The sequence below is a fragment of the Lytechinus variegatus genome, chromosome 16, assembly GCF_018143015.1.
Source record: "Lytechinus variegatus isolate NC3 chromosome 16, Lvar_3.0, whole genome shotgun sequence".
NCBI classification, from domain to species: Eukaryota; Metazoa; Echinodermata; class Echinoidea; order Temnopleuroida; family Toxopneustidae; genus Lytechinus; species Lytechinus variegatus.
This window is the reverse complement of record NC_054755.1, coordinates 12391452-12413066: the sequence shown is the minus strand read 5'-3', so window position 1 is coordinate 12413066 and position 21615 is coordinate 12391452. Positions and strand designations below refer to the sequence as shown.

The 21615-nt window shown below is 36.9% G+C and overlaps 1 protein-coding gene and 2 non-coding genes across 3 annotated transcripts; all 3 read left to right on the top strand.

Annotated features, from left to right (window-relative positions):
- The first annotated feature begins 1521 nt into the window (after positions 1–1521).
- LOC121429444 (eukaryotic initiation factor 4A-I-like) lies at positions 1522–13246 on the top strand. The gene is made up of 9 exons (XM_041626446.1): positions 1522–1628; positions 3469–3547; positions 4316–4448; positions 5071–5210; positions 5957–6232; positions 6630–6773; positions 9673–9810; positions 11237–11406; positions 12854–13246. Exons 1-9 carry the CDS (start codon positions 1603–1605, stop codon positions 12996–12998), a joined length of 1251 nt encoding a protein of 416 aa, XP_041482380.1. The 5' UTR covers positions 1522–1602; the 3' UTR covers positions 12999–13246.
- On the top strand, positions 8958–9202 carry LOC121430423. Its single transcript, XR_005972036.1, has one exon. It is a non-coding gene; the product is annotated as a small nucleolar RNA SNORA73 family (small nucleolar RNA).
- LOC121430418 lies at positions 10078–10321 on the top strand. Its single transcript, XR_005972032.1, has one exon. It is a non-coding gene; the product is annotated as a small nucleolar RNA SNORA73 family (small nucleolar RNA).
- Positions 13247–21615: the final 8369 nt, after the last annotated feature.

Below are 21615 nucleotides of genomic sequence, written 5' to 3'. Positions count from 1 at the left end.
AGCACTTTCGTAATTATGAATAAGCTGATGGGTTCACACAATATCTTATTTTTGCAAATCGCGAACCGAAATTTTTGATAAACTATCATGAAAAGGGGATGATAAATAATTTATAGAATTATATACATTACTCACCAATCAAAATGCGAGCGCGCAGCGCGAGCTGAAAATATCGATATTCTCCACAAAAACGGAATTTTCCATCTGCACTTAAAAAAAAATCAATTTGTAAATCAAATACAAAATGATGAGAGCTCGTTGTCCGAGCTGAAATATGTTGTGTATATCTTTAAGCTCCATATCTGCCTATTGAGCAAGATATGTCTAGCTGGCAATGCGAGCGCGAGTTTTTTTTTTTCAAGACTTACCCTCACCTTATTTTATTCACTCGTCTTCCTCTTCTTTTTTTCCTCCTCTCTTTTCCCTTCTACTGTTTTTGTTCTTTTCCCTTTTTCCTTTTTCTTGCTCCAAGGGAGGGGGGGGGAGGGGCTCGGGTCCCCCTGGATGCCCCTACGCTTATATGAAATTAAACACGAATTGAATCGTCGTGTTTTGACAAGTTTATGGAAAAAACTGGGGTGCAGCCCCATGACACCTGTGCCTATGCAGTGAGGTGCAGAGGGGGGGGGGGGGGCGCTCCCCCCCGCCCCCCCCAAAAAAAAATATTCAAGGCCAAGAAAGCTTCTTGCTTGCAAAATTTCCAATTGAATTAGGTCTATATTGAAATAAATATATTTTCGCATCATATCTGCAATTTCCTTACACTTTCCTTTTATTTCCCTTTTCATTTTCTATAATTCCCTTTTTCCTTCGATCTCTTGAGTCTTCTTCTTTTTATAACTCTTCAACTTTCTTCTTCTTCTTCTTCTCAGGCTTCTGGAAACAGTACAGTCCACCGTCTGGTGTATTATCGTAATGGTGAAGTGCAGACCTCTTGTTTATGATTTGATATGTTCCTTTTGAAATCGGGGCAACAGAAAAAAATGTGGAAAAATTAAAGAAACTAAAGTGAAATGTTCAATTTGAAAATCTATCACAAAATTATATTTCAAGTATATCAACATTAAAATTTGGTCGGTCGCAGCTTTTAGAAGCTTCCCCACATAAGTCATTGTTGGTGACTCGTTTTTTAACCCCCAACAACCCCCTCCCCCTACTTGACAACGTTGGATCCGCCTTGATCTAGACCCCTATCTCCCATCCCATATCTCTACTCATCCCCCGCACCCGGAAATGTGTTCCACGAGTTATCCGTGTAAAATTTATTTCGCAACATGGCAATGTCGACCACAGATTGGGAAACCCGACTGTGAAGACGTCATAAAATTATTGCGCGAGTGAGTCGTTCGGAGGGCTGACAGATAATTTTACAAATTCCATCTTTTCTGTAAATATAAACCATGGAATCGATGTAAAAATTAACCAAAACATATAGCATTGATAAATTTGCCCTATTAATGAATAACTTATTAGGAAAAATACAAGTAAGCTTTGAACTATGTTTTCATAGTGTATGGATATTGTGGTACTCGCTGTCTCATTTCACATGGATCTTCTGTAAGAATACCCGGCCTTTCTTTGCGATAGAAAATTTACTGAAGAATGTCTTTTGCTGATGAGGAACAATTGTAAGTATATTTCGCCTTTCTTGAATTCGAAATCAACTTAAAATCCTATTATATGTTGAGAACGAAGTGTGCTTCACGATATGTAAGGATGGTGGTGTGAAAAACTGAGGATCATGTGAAATATGACGATTTTCATGTTGAAAAATGTGCCGGGTGGAATTTCATTCATTCATTCATTCATTCATTGGTAGACCGCGCGCTGAGCTGCTGTAGCTGTGAGACTGTGAGGAAATTAACACGTGTATCAGAAGACCAAGGCGCGCCCAGCTGCACACCAGCGACAGCAAGATGGAATATGCTATCCCTTCCTTTTGGTTAACCGCAATTCCACCGGACAGTGTAGCTTTTAATAACGTAATATTAAATTAAAATTCATTCTACTAGATCTAGATTTCTAAATTCTAGATAAACTAGGCTTAACTTTTTGAAATATAAATCTAACATAACAAAACACAAATTCCAAAGGCAAAGATTGCTTAACCGTAGGCTATGCCTATGGTCTATGACTATGGATCACAGATGAAACTGTGACATGAATTTTTCAGATCTAAAGGTAAAAGCCACCTTTTTCCACACATATCAGCTTTGAGGTTCATAGATTTGCACTAGACTAACGTTAGTTTTACTTCTTTCAAATGCTGTGAGAGTGGACTGGTGGAATTTCACAACCTGCGAAAATGGTGGGACCCCTGCGACTCGCGAGAAATTTTGTGCACGAAAATAACAGCTTGTACAGTATTTGTTATTTGTGAAAGCTGCTGGTAAGCAAAAGCTTTAAAAAAATATGTAAATTTCATTATTTTACATCCCATTGTGATAACTTTTAGTGTAAAGGTATCGTAAAATCAAAATTTTTGTTGGGGTGGACATGTCCTTTTAAAATCAAGAACAAAGGGGTAGAAAAATGTCTAATCTAAAATCGGTTGGGCCAAATCCCGCTGGCGGTCTTCACTAATTCTAGACAGCAGTGTACTGAAAGATACACATATTTTTCACATTGCATGGTTGCTCAGATAGTAAAATTAAAGGACAAGTCCACCCCATTAAAAAAGTTGATTTGATTAAAAGGAGAAAATCAAATCTAACACTGAAAATTTCATCGAAATTGGATAGAAAATGCGAAAGTTTAATATGACATTTCAATGTTTCACTTAATGTCACAAAACGGTTTGTTATATGCACATCCTGTTTGGTACGGTATGCAAATGAGCAGACTGATGACGTCATCCACTCGCTATTTCTTTTGTATTTTATTATATGAAATATGAAAAATTCTTATTTTCTCATTGTCATGTGAAACGAAAGTGTATTCCTCCCTACAACACATGTGGAAATGCCATTATTCAAACAGTTTATGATTAAGTCAATTTGGTCCTTATTGTCAAATTTGTAAAAATTGAAATATTGTATAATACAAACAAAAAATAAAAGGAATGTGAGGGACATCATCGACTTTCATTTGCATACATGTATCACTGATTGGTGCATATAAATGTATTGTATTAAAAAAAGCCAAACTTAAAGATATAACTTTAAGTTTTCCATCTGATTTTGAATAAATTTTCAGCTTAAGGCTTGTTGGATTTTTTTCTTTTTATTAAAGTCAACTTTTTGTTGGGGTGGACATGGCCTTAAAAAATAAGAACTCCATTGGTTTCATCTAATAAGTGATTGCTGAACTGCGGCATTTTATTTTTTGTTGAGATTTTGAAACCCTACATGTACCTCCCCTCCGCCTCCCTGTTTGGGATACAAGCCCTTTACATGTGACCCTGCCAAGTGTATCTATTAATACAATCTTACATGTAAGTAATCCAAGTTTTTTTTTTTTTTTTTGCAGGAATTCCCAGGTTCCGCAATCTGGGCATGATGAAAATGGGGGACAAGGTCTTGGCCCTTCCGATGAAGGGATCATCGAAGTAAGTATGCTTTTCTCTTTTGGTGATATCCAAAAATGCTATTTTATTAAGCCCAAGGATTTGTTGTACTGGGGGGGGGTGAAAGCCTGTTAGCTTATTACTCCTAACAAGCCCATGTGAGTAATTATGCACATTCTGTGACCTGTCTTCATTATTTGTCTTATGAAAAATAAACGGGAGTAATGGGATCCCAAATAACATACAGTGTGAATGTGGAGCCTACACGTACATGCAAACTGTGCGAGACCCGCAATTCAAGGAAAAATGTAATGTGTGATGATTCATTCACATGGATGGTGCGTCGGGCCCATCTATTTTGTTGATAAGGGGGGAAATACTTATCCCTTGTCTAACTCGTGTGATGCCTCAACGTGGATTATTGCCAATATTGTTTTACATGTACGTGCTTGCCATACAAGTGTGTATTGCTCACTTTCAAGTTAACTCACATTCAATCATCAATTCATGTAAACAATGCATTCATACTTTTTGAAGAGGTTTAAAAAAGTCATTTGCTTTTCAGCAATCAGATATGCCAGTCTTGAGGTCAAATTGGGGCTTTGTATTGTTAATCATGTTTGGCCATCGATATCTTTATATTTTTTAATAGATATCTGACTGACATCCTCAAGTAATACACTTTTGTCATTTTCCTCAGCTCTTTTTCAGCAGGGCTCCAAAAAGAGTCCAAATTAAATTGATATATTTTTTGTTTTACTTGCCCTTTGGGTTACTAAAATTGTCAGTATGTTGTCTTTTCTATTATAGACCAACTGGGATAAGATGGTTGATAGCTTTGACAACATGGGACTGAAAGACTCTCTCCTCAGGGGTATCTATGCTTATGGTTTTGAGAAACCATCTGCAATTCAACAGAGGGCAATCATGCCTTGCTGTGAAGGTAGGTTCATTACCAGCAGCAGTAATAAGTACACAACTGATTGGTAGTGAGGAAGTTCACCCTGACAAAAAGTTTATTGTAAAAAATAGCAGGGGGAAAAAAATTAAATATATTGCCGAAGGTTTCAGAAAAATCCATCAAAGAATTAAAAGTTATTTTGATTATTTGATTTGTGACGTCATATGCGAGCAGATTTTCATATCAAAGGATATTTGACTCTTCAATCTGAATTTACCTTCATGGGGTGGTCTGTGTGTGAAAGTCTAAATACTAATTACACTTCTAACAGAATTGCTTGATTCAGGCCCATTGACATTCAATGCCTGTGATTCTTGAAGTTGTTTTGGAGCACTTGACCAGCACTAAGAACAGTTGCCTATGTACAACCCAAACAACATGCTGCTTTTTTTCTACTATCAAGTTTGACTTAGCTCATGTTGATCTGCATGTTAAACCTACATGTTCAATATGAGATATTGTTGCCCTTTCAGTTAAAAGGGTAAAATAATGCTTTGTTCTGTATTATATTTTCCATTGAAGTGTTTACATGTATCTGTGTGGATTGTTCTAGCTGTTTGGATACCCAAGACATTCTCTTGAAATCATTGATTACTTCTAACAGGAAAGGATGTTATTGCCCAAGCTCAGTCTGGAACTGGAAAGACTGCAACTTTTGCGATCTCTATCCTGCAGCAGTTTGACCCGAACATAAAAGGGTGCCAATCTCTTGTCCTCGCCCCAACCAGAGAGTTGGCCAACCAGGTAAGTGAAAAAAAAGTAAAGCATGTTCAGTAATTCTTGCACATTCGGTCCAGCTCATCGGGGGGGGGTGGGGGGGGGGAGAATTCAGTACCCATCCCGTTAACTTCAAATCTACCTTAATATGTATATATATATATAGCATTTATAAAGCACCGATAATTTGGTTGCCTATTCAAGGGCCCTGGCTGTAGCTCTAGCTGCTAAAGGCACATGGTGCATTCAAGGAGTTATTCCTGTCGGGTACCCACTCGCCTCACCTGGGTTGAGTGCTGCAGGAAAACCCACCATGGCTGGGATTTGAACCCACGTCCCTCTGGTTGAAAGATGAGAGTTCTAACCACCAGACCAAGACGCCCTACTTTATTGAAAAGTTGTTATGCATATATATGAGGCCTGAGTAATGGTGTTAAAATGCTATTAATAAATGGGTGGTTAGGCAGGGTGAACTTAAAGAAAAAATCTTCCCCAAAAATACTTGAAATTACAGATATCACAAATTTTTCCCTTCAGAAATGAGAAACTGGTTTCATTCTTTCCTGAGCATGTGGGGATATTGTCAGTTGTGTTCTTTATTGTGAATGTGATTAAATGAACACTGCTGTCTATTGCAAACCTGTAAATGGGAATAGGAATTTTTGCTAGCTTTGGACAAGGTCCCCTCCATGATCACCCAAACTAACAGTTGAATAGTTTGCACACCCCCCTAAAAAAATGGATGAAGGATGAGATCATTATTCCTTTTACAGATCAACAAGGTAGTTATAGCCCTTGGTGACTACCTCCAAGTGAAGAGCCGCGCTTGTATCGGAGGCACCAGTGTCCGTGAGGACATGGCTGCTCTTGAAGGAGGCGTCAACGTAGTGGTAGGCACTCCTGGAAGGGTGTTTGACATGATCCAGAGGAATTACCTTTCGCCAAATAACATCCGCATGTTTGTATTGGACGAAGCTGATGAGATGTTGTCGAGGGGATTCAAAGACCAGATCTACAATGTCTTCAGCAAGCTCCCAACTGAAGTACAGGTAGGTGCCAAACTGTAATGACCTACCGATAATCCGAATTCTTTATAGGCCTGACCTGGGTGTGAGGGTCAAGGATCCACATCTCCAGGAAATATATTTAGACTAAGAGCCCTCTTCCCTAGATGAAAAGATGTCCCACTGCGCCATTTTCATTCAGCTGTAGCGCTAACATGAATGGATGCAATTCCCAACACAGCTGACTCTGATGGGTCTTGCTGTGTTCAAATATTGGAGAAGTTATCATTCTCCCTTTCATTTTGAAATCAGCTTAATTAATAGTACATCTGTTAGAATATTTGTAGAAAATTATTTGAAAGAATACTTTATGGTGTGTTCTTAATTCAGGCGTATAAGTTTTTCTAAGTGTTTAATTAAAGTTGATCACTTGGTATCACAGGTTGTACTTTTATCTGCCACAATGCCCGCTGATGTGCTGGAAGTCACCAAGAAGTTCATGAGGGATCCTATCCGCATCTTGGTGAAGAAGGAAGAACTGAGTTTGGATGGTATCAGGCAGTTCTACATCTCTGTTGAGAAGGAGGCAAGTATTTTTAACCCAAATTCTCCCAGGGGGGCATAATGCCCCCCCCCCTCGACAATTTTCGCGATATATCTGTGGCGCAAAATTTTTTGACCTCGCCGCTGACTGACCTTTTACTTTCAAGTCTCGCGCAAATTATGAGACCAAATTTGTGATGCCCGGGTATGCGGTTACGACATAACACAGCATTATGTAAGTGCATGTCGGACCCAAAATTGCCCAAAAACGTGATTTCATGTACAAATCCAATGCAAATTGGGTATTTAGCCAAAATTCATAAATGTGTCATTATTTCTACTTTTACTGATTAAACTTAATGAATTTTGCCTTATGATCAAAATTAAGTCTGGAACAATTTCCAATAAGAAACAAAAGTAAAAAAAGAAATACATAAGAAATTAAAAAACAATGAAATACATAAATGGTCTTGGTACCAGATTTTTTTCATTCACAATTGTTAGGAATGCTATAAAGAAGTTTATTTTGTGAATTAGAGCAATGCGAATTGGGTATTTAGCCAAAATTCATAAATGTGTCATTATTTCTACTTTTACTGATTGAACTTAATGAATTTTGCCTTATGATCAAAATTAAGTCTGGAACAATTTCCAATAAAAAACAAAAGTAAAAAAGAAATAAGAAATTAAAAAACAATGAAATACATAAGATATGGTCTTGGTACCAGATTTTTTTTCATTCACAATTGTTAGGAATGCTATTAATAAGTTTATTTAGTGAATTAGAGCAATAAGTATGATTTCATGAATAAATTAGCATAATAAATTCATATGGAATAAAAATATATGAATTCAGTGAAATTTACCAGTGCAACTGGTTACGTCATTCTCTACCATCATGCAAATTTTCGTTGTGATCGAGCAATCCGCGGCTGAGATCTTAACCCTAAATCTCCCGGGGTATTTTGATTCTTGTCATTCCCGGGGGGGGGGGGCCATTATGGCCCCCCCTTAAGATCTCGGCCACCGATCGCGCGAGCGACGCAAAAATTTGCACGCTGGTAGTGTGCGATGTAATCTACAAGGCTGTATGGTAAAATTTTCCAAAATAATGAGATTTTATTTTATATGAATTAATTATGCTAATTTATGCATAAATCATACTTTTTGCTCTAATTCACTAAATAAAGCTCCTAGAATGCTAATTTTTGGTAAAAATTTTCTTTGTAGCATTCTTAACAATCGTAATTCAAAAAAACTTTGGTTTGGAAATAAATTTCTTATGTATTTTATTGTTTTATGAATTTCTTATGTATTTCTTTGTTTTTTTACTTTTTGTTTTTTATTGTTTTTTCAATGGAAATTGTTCCAGACATAATTCTGATCATAAACAAGGCAAAATTAATTAAGTTTAATCAGTAAAAGTAGAAATAATGAAACATTTATGAATTTTGGCTAAATACTAAATTTGCATTGGATTTGTACATGAAATCACGTTTATGAGCAATTTTGGGTCTGACATGCACTTGCATAATGTTGCGTAATGTCGTAACCGCGTACCCGGGCGTCACAAATTTGGTCTCAAAATTTGCGCGAGACTTGAATGTAAAAAGTCAGTGAGCTGCGAGGTGAAAAAATTTCGCGCAGCAGATATATCGCGAAAATTGTTGAGGGGGGGGGGGCATTATGGCCCCCCCCATGAGTATTAGGGTTAGGGGGGGCCATAATAGCCCCCCCCCCCTTGGAATGACAAGAATCAAAACACCCTGGGAGATTTACGGTTAAGCAGAAAATAAAGATGGCAAGGGTGCAAAAATAAATAAGTAGCTGCCAAAGAGCTTAATTAGTTGTACCTTTACCTGTTAACTGTCCTTATTGAGTAGGAAAGGTCTAGATTTTGGGGAGAAAGAGCCACTTCAAACCACTGTCCATTAAGGTCAAGTCAGACTGCCAGAGCATTCCACTTGTCATAGTTAATTTGAAAATCTCAAGTTGATATATTAACCCTAAAACTGCGGGGGGAGGAGGATGCAAAATATTCTCGATCTGGCATTAGCAAAGGCAAAAGTTTAGACTGCATGTAGTCAGAAATCCATCTAGTATATTTTTGTTTGGCTAGATTATAGGAATTAGTATCATTTACTAATTAGTTGAAATCTGTATAAAAAAGTATTGGGGAATGGATGTAATGAAAAATGGTGATATAAGTTTTTTAGCGATTAAGTATCCAATGTTGACACCCAAGTCCTCCACTTGGTTCTGTCATAGTGGCTTTTAGGAGCTGAGTCCTTGGCGACACTTGCAATGATGTATGGTCCTCTGCCACGACATTGGAGAGCAACTAGGACCCCTTTTGTCACTCCTCCATTAGGAGCAGTGACATCTGGTGTGGACCTTCCCTTGCATATTCCTTGTATTTCCCAGAGTCACTTGTGACCATTACTGGGGAGTTAAACCATGCAAGGGACATTTTTGAAGTATGTGTAGATACATTTTCAAGAATTACCAACATCATACATGTAGATTGTTTGAACCCCCCACCACCACCTTCCCCTTTGGAAAAGGTGATTTATCAGATTGAAAATAAAGTGATATAAACAGAGCTGCCAAGTAGTACAGATTTTCAGTATTGAGTACTGAAAAATTAGAATACTGATGGTTTCATGTAAAATACTGATTTCTAAAGTTCATGTTTTATATGTTTTACGGTATTTCATTGAAAATACTGATGTCATCAAAATACTTATTGTCAGCTTTAAAAATACAGAAATGTTCGTTTTTAGGTTGGCAGCTCTGTATATAAGACTGTCTTGTGAATCTAAAAAAACTCTTCATTGAAATGATTTTGGGAGCCTCTACGAGGTAGGGCCGTCTGGTTAGGAAGAGTGGCAGTCGAGGCTGTAGTAAATGTTCTTTCTTTGACCATTTCGTTTTCATTCTAGGAGTGGAAACTGGACACGCTGTGTGACTTGTACGAGACCTTGACCATCACACAAGCAGTTATCTTCTGCAACACGAGAAGGAAAGTAGATTGGCTCCACGGAAAGATGCATGAGAAAGATTTCACTGTCTCCATCATGGTAGGTATTTGAAGAAAAAAAACCACCATACTGCATCTGCCAACTTTTTTTAATGTTGTAGGTTACAATGTAGACAAAATATTGTCTTCCCTTTGAGAGGTGAATGTTGTATATTTGTATTCATAAAACCCAATGAAATGTCGAAGTATCTCATGAGACAAGCTGCTTTAATTATCTCTCTGCATTGAACAATTGTCTTTTGTTTTATACAAATATATGATATTGGATGTATTTTCAGTCTAAGATAAAGTTGCAAATTACAGTAACCCAATGTTGACACCCAAGTCCTCCACTTGGTTCTGTCATAGTGGTTTTAAGGAGCTGAGTCCTTGCGACACTTGCAATGATGTATGGTCCTCTGCCACGACATTGGAGAGCAACTAGGACCCCTTTTGTCACTCCTCCACTAGGAGCAGTGACATCTGGCGCGGACCTTCCCTTGCATATTCCTTGTATTTCCCAGAGTCACTTGTGACCATTACTGGGGAGTTAAACCATGCAAGGGACATTTTGTTCTAAAAACGCAATGATATACTAGCTGTCCAGACTAACCCTCTAGGATTTTTACACTGCAGCCAAATTCCTTTTTTTGATCATGTAATTTTATGATGTAATTTTTATTATCAAAATTTATACCTGTTAGCGCCATCTTTATGTGGATTGGAATAAAAAATTCAATTTATATATTGAAAATAGAAAGAAGGGGGCTCATATGCATAACTTAGAATTTGAAAGGAAGCTGGTGTTACATTTAACCTTTATTTAACGGGGGGGGTGGGTGTTCTGTCAACCAAAATTGCTCTAAAACGTTAATGAAGTCGATGTAAATTATGTTTTTCAACCAAAAATCATAAATGTATGATTGTATTTACTTATGTTGGTTTCAATGCATTCATCTTATTCTATTTATGATCGCTAAAGGGTCCCTGACACAGTTCATCAGAAAAAAATAAAAAACAAAGGTTTGAAAAATAAAGAAATGCAGGGAATTTGAAAAGCAATGAATATACATAAATTATTATTATTTTTTTTTTTGGTAGATATTTGTTTGAAATGTAAAAATTGATACTTGCACGAAAATACCAGTCTATGAGCTATATGAAGTAAGTTAAAGGCAAAAACATACACAAAAAACAAATTTAGGGCATGTTTCATACGCTTATTTGCGTTATTAATTACATTATGTAAATCAATTTTTTGAAAATTATACTATACAGTCTTAAAGTTTACATCCGGCTGTACGCGCATGCAAATTTTTTGCGGCTATCGCACAATCAGCAGTCGAAATCTGAAGGGGGGTCAAATTGACATAGAGACGGTCATCCCGATGTAAACTGACCCTGGCGTCACTTATGATATGCCATATATAAAAACATTTTACCAACCAAAGGAGCTTTTCTTGATGAATCGTACCTTATTTCCTCAGCACGGAGACATGGACCAGAAGGAGCGAGACAGAATCATGAAGGAGTTCCGCACAGGCTCTAGCCGTGTGCTCATCTGCACTGACCTGCTGGCTCGTGGAATCGACGTCCAGCAAGTTTCACTTGTTATCAACTATGACCTCCCTACCAACAGGGAAAACTACATCCACAGGTCAGTTCCGTAATTACACTTTTAACCCCAAATAACCTGGCTTTGTTAGGGTTAACTGAAGGAGCGCTAAACTCTGAAGATAATGTATCTCCTGCAATGCGCATTTCAATAATGGATACATAATGCCCTTTCATGAAACAATGTGTTAAGGATAATCCCTAGTACTGGTAACAGAAAATATATATTCACAGAATTGAACAAAATCACCTGCACTTATAGGCCCGAATTCACAAAGGTGGTTTTGAAAACCCACGGTTGAGTCCATGGTTTATGCAGATTTCCTGTATAAATTACCCTTAATTTAGCGCGTATGTAAGAAAATGTCCAATGCTAATGCGCGGTTTTGTCACAGTGCGCCAAATTGACGCCTGTTACCATGGTTAGATACGCTTTTTTATTCACGAGTCCACTGTTTGAAGAGTGGACTCATGAATAAAATAGCGTATTTAACCATGGTAACAGGCGTCGATTTGGCGCACTGTGACAAAAGCGCTCATTAGCATTGGACATTTCTTACATACGCGCTAAATTAAGGGTAATTTATACAGGAAATCTACATAAACCATGGACTCAACCGTGGGTTTTAGAAACCACCTTTGTGAATTCGGGCCATAGTGGTTCAATGTTTTGACCTGGCCCTGGTGAATTGTACGATTAAATCTGTGGGTTCATGTTTAATGTGGGTTATGTATTGTCCACTCTGAACTATTGAAGAAATAATGAAATTCCATTGAAAATGGAAAAGGAATTTAACATTAAGAAAATTGCTGTAGAGTTATTCTTCATTCAGATATGACCATATGTAAGAAGCATTTATCATTAACCATTCAAAATATTTAAATTGAAAGTATAGGTGTTTTTTTTTTTTTTTTCATTTATCTTGAAGCATGTCTGCTCCTTTCTCAAAAGCACCTGCACTGTAGTAGTGCTTCTCAAGCATTACAATGACATTGAAGGTTGTCGTAGGAAGGTAGAGTAATATCCCTGGCTCTGCATGTGGGTGAGATAAGTATCATGATCATGGAGCTCATCTCAATTTGCAGTGCTATAATTTCTGGAAATGAACAGAAACTGTGAATGTAAAGTTTGGGGAAAAGTATTTGGAAATCCCTGGAGGAAACCGCACTAATATGGGGGGGGGGGGGCCGTTGCAGAAAGAGTTGCGATCAGAAAGTCTTGCGCAACTTGATTTTCAGTCAATGAATCACCCGTATTCGGGACTTGCTCTTGATATTTTTACTTGCGTTACAATGCAACTCTTTCTGCAACAGGCCCCATAAGGTCATGGTACATGGTTGTGTATGCTTAAGTCAGCCTTACATAAATCAAATTTTGTCAAGTTTGAACAGATTTCTTTAGTCTCAATAGATTTGATTTGTGCAGGTTCTATTGTTGGCTTGTCATGGCTTAGACTAATGGGGATTGCTCCTTTTTTTCTCCCCTTCAGGATTGGCCGTGGAGGCCGTTTCGGTCGCAAAGGTGTGGCCATCAACTTTGTTCCAACAGAAGATGAACGCAATCTTAAGGATATTCAGCAATTCTACAATACTCAGGTAGATGAGATGCCTAGCAATGTTGCCGATCTGATTTAGAGGATAGAGAGGAGACCCGTCAAATTTGTTTGTTCTTCATAGCGATATCAATGCGATTCTACTGATGCGACTGATGACAGTGATGATGATGATGCGATACTAGCGATGTTCTGATATTGGAATACCCTTTTATCAAACTTTTTTGACGGATATCTTGGAAATGTGAAAAAACTGACTAACTGAACAGCATTCCTCAACGTATCTTGGAAAGAGATTTATATCTCTTTCAATTCTTTTTTGATATTTGTGTTGGAGACAAAGGACGAGAAAGACTCGGTCAAGGGTTATAACCCTTGCATCTTGGGGGTCACCCCTGGTGACCCCCCAGATAAATACGTTTGTTTGTGTAGATTATTATAGTGAAATCATATATATATCTTTGTGCTCATGTGAAATGTGAATGATATTACAATTTGATAAGTCGTTTTAAGCAAGATATTTCTTTATTTACATTCTGTTGTAGAGAAAATATATCGTAATTTTAAACGTAAGGGGTTTTGTAGTCTAAGGGGTCACTGGGTGGGGGGTTTTATGTTCTGTTATTGGGGTGCATTGTGTATTTATTGCTAAAGCAATTATGGTTATCCGCAAGTCAAATTCTGGACTCAACTCTATGTGCTGCTGTGATATAAATATGAAGATGTCTGAGTGTCGGCGTGTAGAATATATATGTCATCTTGCAAAAGAACGGTACCCTTTCCCATTTATGATGTTCCATCTGTTGCATGCATTCAAGCATTGTTCTCATGAATTTTGTTATTTGTTATTTAGCTTTGTAGTTCATTTCTTTCTGACATGTAGTGGGTTCTTCAAATGCTTCAAATATCGCAGGAAAGCATTGATGGCATTTCTTCTTGATTTTGTTTTTCTATCGTCGTTAAGTGCTCTGTGAGCAGTCAAGTATTTTCCTTTTTGGCTATTCAGTGGTACAAAGAATGGTTCATGAGTTTTTAATTGCTGAAAACCATTCTGTGTGCTTGCTAGATATCTGACATTTTACTTAACCTCTGTAGTCTGAACACTAATCAAACACCTTGAAATGCCTTTGTGCTTGTATGATTTTCCACAAGATACATGTTAGATTATCATTTTCTACATTTTTCTGAGTAATTTTCCCTTTCTGTTCCTTTTTTCATGCATTTTCTAGTGGATTTATTTATTTGATTGATATTTGTCAGTGAAATTTACTGCAAAATATGACTACAAATTTTTTGTTTGATGAACCTCTCACATCCGCAGTCATTAAAATCAAGTTTTGGTGCGTACAAAACACAATTTACGAAAGATGATTAGCCATGTATTACCCGCCAATGATGTCTGCTGGAAAGCTTGCACTTCTCTTGGAATCAGAGCGCCCCTTTCATGAGCAATATTGGATCAACAACAGATGCCACTGAAAGCAGTTGGTGCCAATGAAATGTCATCATTTTGGCCACTTCTGTTGTAACTTCCGATACGACTCATGAAATGAGGGTCCTGGACAATAAGAGCTGTCCATGCCGTTGGTCATTAAAATAATCCTTGTCAGTTTAATGGCATGCTATAATCAGTGGTTGTAAGCTTGCATGCTTTGCTCTGTGGGGCAATAGCACAAATCTGAGCAATGACTAAATGGAATTCACACCTACATGTAATTGTAATGTGCAATGCAGTGAATTGCAAAAGTAAATAACCGTTTTGCTGAATTTTTGCCATGACACACATTCATGTTTTGATATGTCTGTTTACTATTTATCAAAATATATTGACTGTTTGGTATCTGGGAGGGTAATGATTTCAGTCATACAGGGGGGTACACTACTCCGAGATCAAACTGATTTGAATGAAAACTTGAGCATTTCATAGAAATGGGATTTAAAAAAGAAAAGATACACGCAAGTCAAAACTTCATACGCAGTAGACATTCCTTAATTTTAATCAGTTGGAATTTAAACAACTTTGACTTAAAATGAAAAGAATAGATGACTTGTGAAGCTGGGAATAAGAACAATCGATTTAGAAAAAAAGACTTGAAAGGACAGTCGACTGAAATGAATTAATGTTTATTGAAATCAACTTGATCTTGGGCTGGAGTACCTCCTTCAGTGCCCTCCACATATCAGATGGACATTTTTTTCCTTGAACCTTGGATGTGCTTGGTACCTACCCGTTGATTTTTTTTGCCATGTATTAATTTACAGTTCATGATCAATGACAATATATTAAAGGGGAATCCAGCCTTGGCTATAGAATGTTGTGTTGGGAAGGAGAAAAATTAATTAAACAGAATGGTGAAAGTTTGAAAGAAATTGGACAAGCAATAAGAAAGTTATAGCTGCTTTAAAATTGAGATCACTAATACCATGTAGATTTCAAATTGGCAACTGAGCAAGTAAATTATGACAAGGGGCAAGGACAACTTTCCCATAGGCCATGTACTTTATTTTCAGGGATTTGTGGTTTTCTCCTAAGTACCCATTCCCCTGGGGTAGTAATCTAAATATAACACATGTAGTATATTGTTTTATGTCCTCATGAAAGAAAAATATAATTTGAAATAAAACTTTTGGGCAAAATGACATTTTAGCCATAATATGTATTGGAGTACATGGATGAGTAGTCCTTGCCTTACATCACTATGACATCACATAAGCGGCCAATTAGAAGTCTCCATGGGTATAGTGATTACCAATATATACAACTTTTAAAAATTCATAACTTTCTTGTTATTTGTCCAATATTGTTCAAACTTTCACCTATCAACTTGTCTGATTTTTCTTTTTCTTATAAAAACAAGGTTTCATTTGGGTTGGATTGCCCTAGACTAAATTTCATCATATTTGCCAACAATCGGATACTTGAATATGCTATGGTGCACAATATAGAGTATGTACAATCCCAGTAAATGCTATAAATTAGTTGATGTAATTTACTTCTGTAGCTTCCTAGTGTTTTTATGTCAGTCGTGTCAAAGTTGAAAAATTTTAGAATCTAAAAGCAGATCCAGGATTTTCCAAAGGGGGAGGGGGCATTTTGTACAGGAAAAGAGGTCTTAATTCACAATAATGGTCATTTATGTCTGGGGAAAATTTTGACAAAAAAAGTATTAAAGGGATGCTGAAAATTTCATTAAGATTTGATGTCGCATCCCCACTTCCCTTTTTTCTTATGTTATTACATGAAATCATGATTGTACATTTTTCCATCCCCATGTGAATGAAATGTCTCCCTTATGAAATGAATATCTATAATGCATGAAATCAGTTATTCCAATATTTTTTTGGTTTTTGAAGGAAAGAATTGGAATAAATCTAATTTCATAGAATAAAATACAAAAGAACAAGTGGGGATATGACATCGTCAGTTTGCTCAATGAATATTCCCGAAGACATGCCTCGAATTGTTTCACCGGAATTATGCATATCTTTAGAATACCATAACCTTTTTTAACCGAGTCAAGTTCTACAAGTTAGGATACGTGTTACCCCGGCTAGGCCGTCGGGGTATCCCTGGGGGCCCCTCGAAAAAAGATCTTGCCCTTTTATTCACTGACGTTCAGTGTCCCCTAAATGTCCTCGTACTTGGGCAAGCCCCCGGGCAAGCCAGTGTTATGGTTGCCCGAGACGTGCTGTACCTGTAAAAAGCTTTCAAAACCCCTGAATATTTGAATACTATAGGCGAATATTGGTCCAGCTTCACAGGCGTTTGAATATCGAACATCCAACTTCTTCCTGCCTGTACGTTCCTGTACAATACTCTGTAGTCTCAGCTCTTCGCATTGCGCTCATATAACGAACGGTCTCATTGGTCGATTTAACGTCACTACACTAATTCATTTAACGTCATGACGTTAAATTGTTGAGCAGTAATTCGGAATTACGTCGTGTAGTAATTATTTACTACACGACGTAATTCTTTAGGTAGTTTCGTAATTCGAATCACTACACTACGTAATTATTTACGTCGTGCAGTAATTCGAATTACTACACGACCTTAATTATTTGATGTAGCGACACTAATTCATTTAACGTCATGACATTAAATCGTTGGGCAGTAATTCGGAATTGCGTCGTGTAGTAATTCGAATTACTACACTACGTAATTATTTACGTCGTGTAGTAATTCGAATTGCTCCTTGCTACATGACGTAATTATTTACGTCGTGTTAAATTGAATTACGACACGACGTATATCCGTGTTTTTGACGGTCTCCTGCTTCCATACTCGGTTGGGGAGAGTGACTGAGCGCAGAGTACATGTATAAGTGAGGGTAAAAGAAGCAAAGGATGTAAACCGAAAAGAGCCGGGATATGAGTGTGAAGCAAATCATTTATCTTCCCTGATTTATTCTGAGCCAATCAGATGCCAGGATTTCAATAGCTTATAACATGTGCCAATGTTTTGTGAAATGCTCACCATGTATCTGATACAGGGGCGGATTCTGGATTTTTCGAAAGCGGGGGGCACATTTTCCCGAGGAAAAATTTGACAAGCACGAAAAGGAGGGGGGGGAACTAAAAATTAGGGTATTTTGTCCACGAAAACATATGGCAAGCAAAAGGAAAAAAAAGGTCTTCGCTTTCTAAGGGGGGGGGGGGGGCACACACTTCTGTTTTAACGGCATTCTTACATTACAAATTTTAATTGTGCCTCTGAAAATTTTAAGGGGGGGTGGCACGTACGGGCCAGCTGTACGTGCCCCCATGGATCCGCCAGTGGTACGATATTTATTTGGATATGTCATGTAGCGTTACCGTTGTCAGCCTTAATGATACATGTACGTACTTATTGCCAGTTACAAATCTTCATTCAAGAAATCGTACATTTGGTAGATTAGCCGCTTTTAAGTCCTTAGTCCCTTAAAGGAGAAGTTCAACCTGGGAAAAAGTTTTGAATAAACCAGAAATAAATGAAACACAGGTTTTAGGGAAACTCATCAAAGATTGCGAAAGTATTAGCATTTTAAGTTTTAGATTTGTGACGTCCTATGACCCGTTTATTGATAAATTCAATTTTTCTGATTGTTCATGAAGACTTAAAAAACAGTGTGTTAAGAGCAGGTGTAAAACAATAGTCTGCTGATATACTGGAGGTACTTTAAAAAGTAAAAACCATATTTTTTTTTTAGAAAATAAAATTTCATTTGATCGTTTCTTTTTTGTTTCTTTACTTGTCTACACGATATAAGCTGCCTGTATATGTCACAAATAAAAAAAATTCTCATATATTAACTGCTTTAAAACCTTGATGGATTTTTCTCAAACCGCATGCACCAATATTCGATATTATTTTCCTGCTATTTTTCCAAAAAACACAAACTTGTAAGGATGAACTTCCCCTTTAAAGTTAAGGGGAAAAAAGAGAGTGTACCTTGGTCCACAATTTTCAGGCTGAAACGTACATTCATCTTAGCTTCTACCATGGCTTCTACGGTTCAGAATGGTAAATGTATCATGATTAAAATGTGATTCGGGTATTTGTAACCGCACCAGCACGTATATAAAGCACTACCCCTACATTGATTAAAGGACAAGTCCACCCCAACAAAAACTTGATTTGAATAAAAAGAGAAAAATTCAACAAGCATAACACTGAAAATTTCATCAAAATCGGATGTAAAATAAGAAAGTTATGGCATTTTAAAGTTTCGCTTCATTTCACATAACGGTCATATGCACATCTCGGTCGGTATGCAAATGAGGAACCGTGATGACATCACTCACTCACTATTTCTTTTGTATTTTATTACATGAAATATTTTTATTTTCTCGTCATTGTCATGTGAAATGAAGTTTCATTCCTCCCTGAACACGGCAAGGAGGTCATATTCGTCAAATTCGTAAAAATTGAAATATTGTATAATTCAAACATTAAAACACAAAAGAAATAGTGATTGAGTGACATCATCGACTCTCTCAATTGGATGTAACTGGCTCGTTCATATAACTATTTAGTTCAAAATAAGCGACACCATGAAATGTCATGACTTTCTTATTTTACTTCTGATTTTGATGAAATTTTCAGCATTGTGCTTGTCCGATTTTTCTCTTAGAGAAAAATCAACATTTTTCTGAGGTGGACTTGACTTTTAACTGATCAGAGGGAGATCCAGTTTCCAAGAATCTCGTATAACGATATTTAGTAATCAAGAATTTCTCCAAAATGTGGTCGAAAGCCGGTAATGGGTTCGAGTTAATCATTACTTGATACTATCACAATGTGAATTCATATACTTGAGAGGGGTTAAACCCACTACCACCGGACCACGCTAATTGGAGAGATAAGACTTCAATATATAGAAGTCGTAAATAATTTCAGAAAAATAACGGTTACTGTTTCAATTTATACTTCACAAAATATGATTAAGACCTACTTTAATGCTGACAAATTGCAAATTGGATTTCGAAATATATTTCACATCAAATGTGGTGAAAAACTATCACACTTGTTTCCGAATTTCACTTGCAGAAGGAGAAAATGGCCAAAATGATGGCTATTCTCGCTGATGAATATTCATTAAGCGTCGTGAATATGCATAGGCCCCCAGAGCGCGCCGAGTATTAGTCTGTGCACACAGACCCTATTTGAAACATTTCTCCTTTCACATGTATATCCATGTTATTGTTCTGTTTTCAAAAGGGATAAATCGAATGTTTTTCGTAGAGTAAAATATTTACAATCATCATAAACATGGGTTAATGGTCGCATCGATCAGACATCTGGATCCCATAGGTCATAATCCTGCAACTTCGACACAAACAAAAATTATGTTACTATTTTTGTCTTATTTCACATTTTCGTGCATGTGACTTTGATCTAACCCCCCCCCCCCCTTACTGAAATACGTTGCTGCAATGACTATCTAATGCATTAAATCAGTTGTCAATCCAATATTTTCATTTCTTGGAGGAAAACATTTGAATAAACATAATCATAGATAAAGAACAGGTGGGGATCATCAGTTTCCTCATTGAATATTAATGAAGACATGCCTAGAACTGTTAGTACACCAAATTAGTGCCATTCCGTAAAATGTCAAAACTTTGTAGATTTGTCAATATCTGTTCCTTTTTATTTCAACCAGGTGGGAGTTTCATAAAGCTGTTCGTAAAGTTACGCAAGACTGGAACATGTTCTTAGGTCATAAATCTATTATCATGATGATATAGGGATATCACATAGCACAAGAAAGGGTCACCAGTCGTGCGTAAATTCATACGAACAGCTTTATGAAGCACCCACCTGCATGGATCACCCCTTTTATCAATAATTTACATTATTGACAATGAAAAGCTAAAACTACAAAGCAAACCCCGATTTTGTAAATAGGCGTCTTATAGACGCCTAAATAGTACACATAAGTGTATGGGATGAAATTAAGATATTGTTTTTCCGGTCACTTTCTATTTCAATTTTTGAAGCACTAAATAACTATTTTCGAACGCAATTTTTTCTGGGCTTCATTTTTGTAACATATCACATACACAGGTGACAAGTGTGACCTTCTAGCTCAGATTTTTTAAAAGGCAAACCAATGTTAACCAATCACTTTAAACACAGTATAGTGTCTATTTAAGTCAGACTTCCATAAATTTTTTTTTGCCAAAGTTGAACAGATATCTATAGTCTCAATTGATTTGATTTGTGCAGGTTCTGCTGTATTGCATGTATTTTGATTATCATTGCTCAGAGTAATGGAGATAGCTCTCTTTTTGTCTTCCCTTCAAGGATTGGCCGTGGAGGCCGTTTCGGTCGCAAAGGTGTTGCCATCAACTTTGTAACACGGGAAGATGAAATCATTTTGAAGGATATTGAGGAATTCTACAATACTACGATAGAAAATATGCCTATGAATGTTGCCGATCTGATTTAGAGCGATAGAAAGGAGACTCGTCAAATTCGTCTGTCCTTCATAGCGATATCAATGCGATTCTACACTGTTAGAAAAAATAAAAGAAGTTCCTGCAGCAGAGTCTCGAGAACACCTGTAATCTTACCGAATTGCGTAATCTTACAAAAAACCCGTGATTTTACAGAAAATAAACAGAAGATTTTGTAGAAAGCAATAACAGAATAATTCTGTAAATTCATAAAACAAGAATTTGTCTGCAATTTAACAGAACAGGTCTGTTTAAAAAGGGGAAAAGGGTGTTTTATTCAAGGAAATTTGTAAGATTCCATACATCAAATACCAATTTCCTGTAAGATTACGCAATTCGGTAAGATTACAGGTGTTCTCGAGACTCTGCTGCAGGAACTTCTTTTATTTTTTCTAACAGTGTACTGATGCGACTGATGACAGTGTTGATGATTATAGTTGGAGACAAACACGAGAAAGACTCGGTCAAGGGTTATAATCTTTGTATCTTGGTGACTCCCAGATAGATAAGTTTGTGTAGATTGTTATAGTGAAATCATATCTATTTTTTGTGCTAATGTGAAATGTGAATGATATTACAATTTGATAAGTCGTTTTAAACAAGATATTTCTTTATTTACATTCTGTTGTAGAGAAAATATCGTCATTTCAAACGAAAGGGGTTTTGTAGTTTAGGAGTCACTGGGTGGGGGTGGGGCGCTTTGTGTAATTATTGCTAATATGTAATCCGCAAGTTAAAGAAGAATGAAACCATTGGTA

Coding starts and splice junctions, on each gene's coding strand:
- LOC121429444 (XM_041626446.1), top strand. CDS start 1,603: ATGTCTTTTGCTGATGAGGAACAATT. Junction 6,233..6,629: donor AGCTCCCAACTGAAGTACAG/GTAGGTGCCAAA, acceptor TTGGTATCACAG/GTTGTACTTTTATCTGCCAC. Junction 6,774..9,672: donor ACATCTCTGTTGAGAAGGAG/GCAAGTATTTTT, acceptor TTTTCATTCTAG/GAGTGGAAACTGGACACGCT.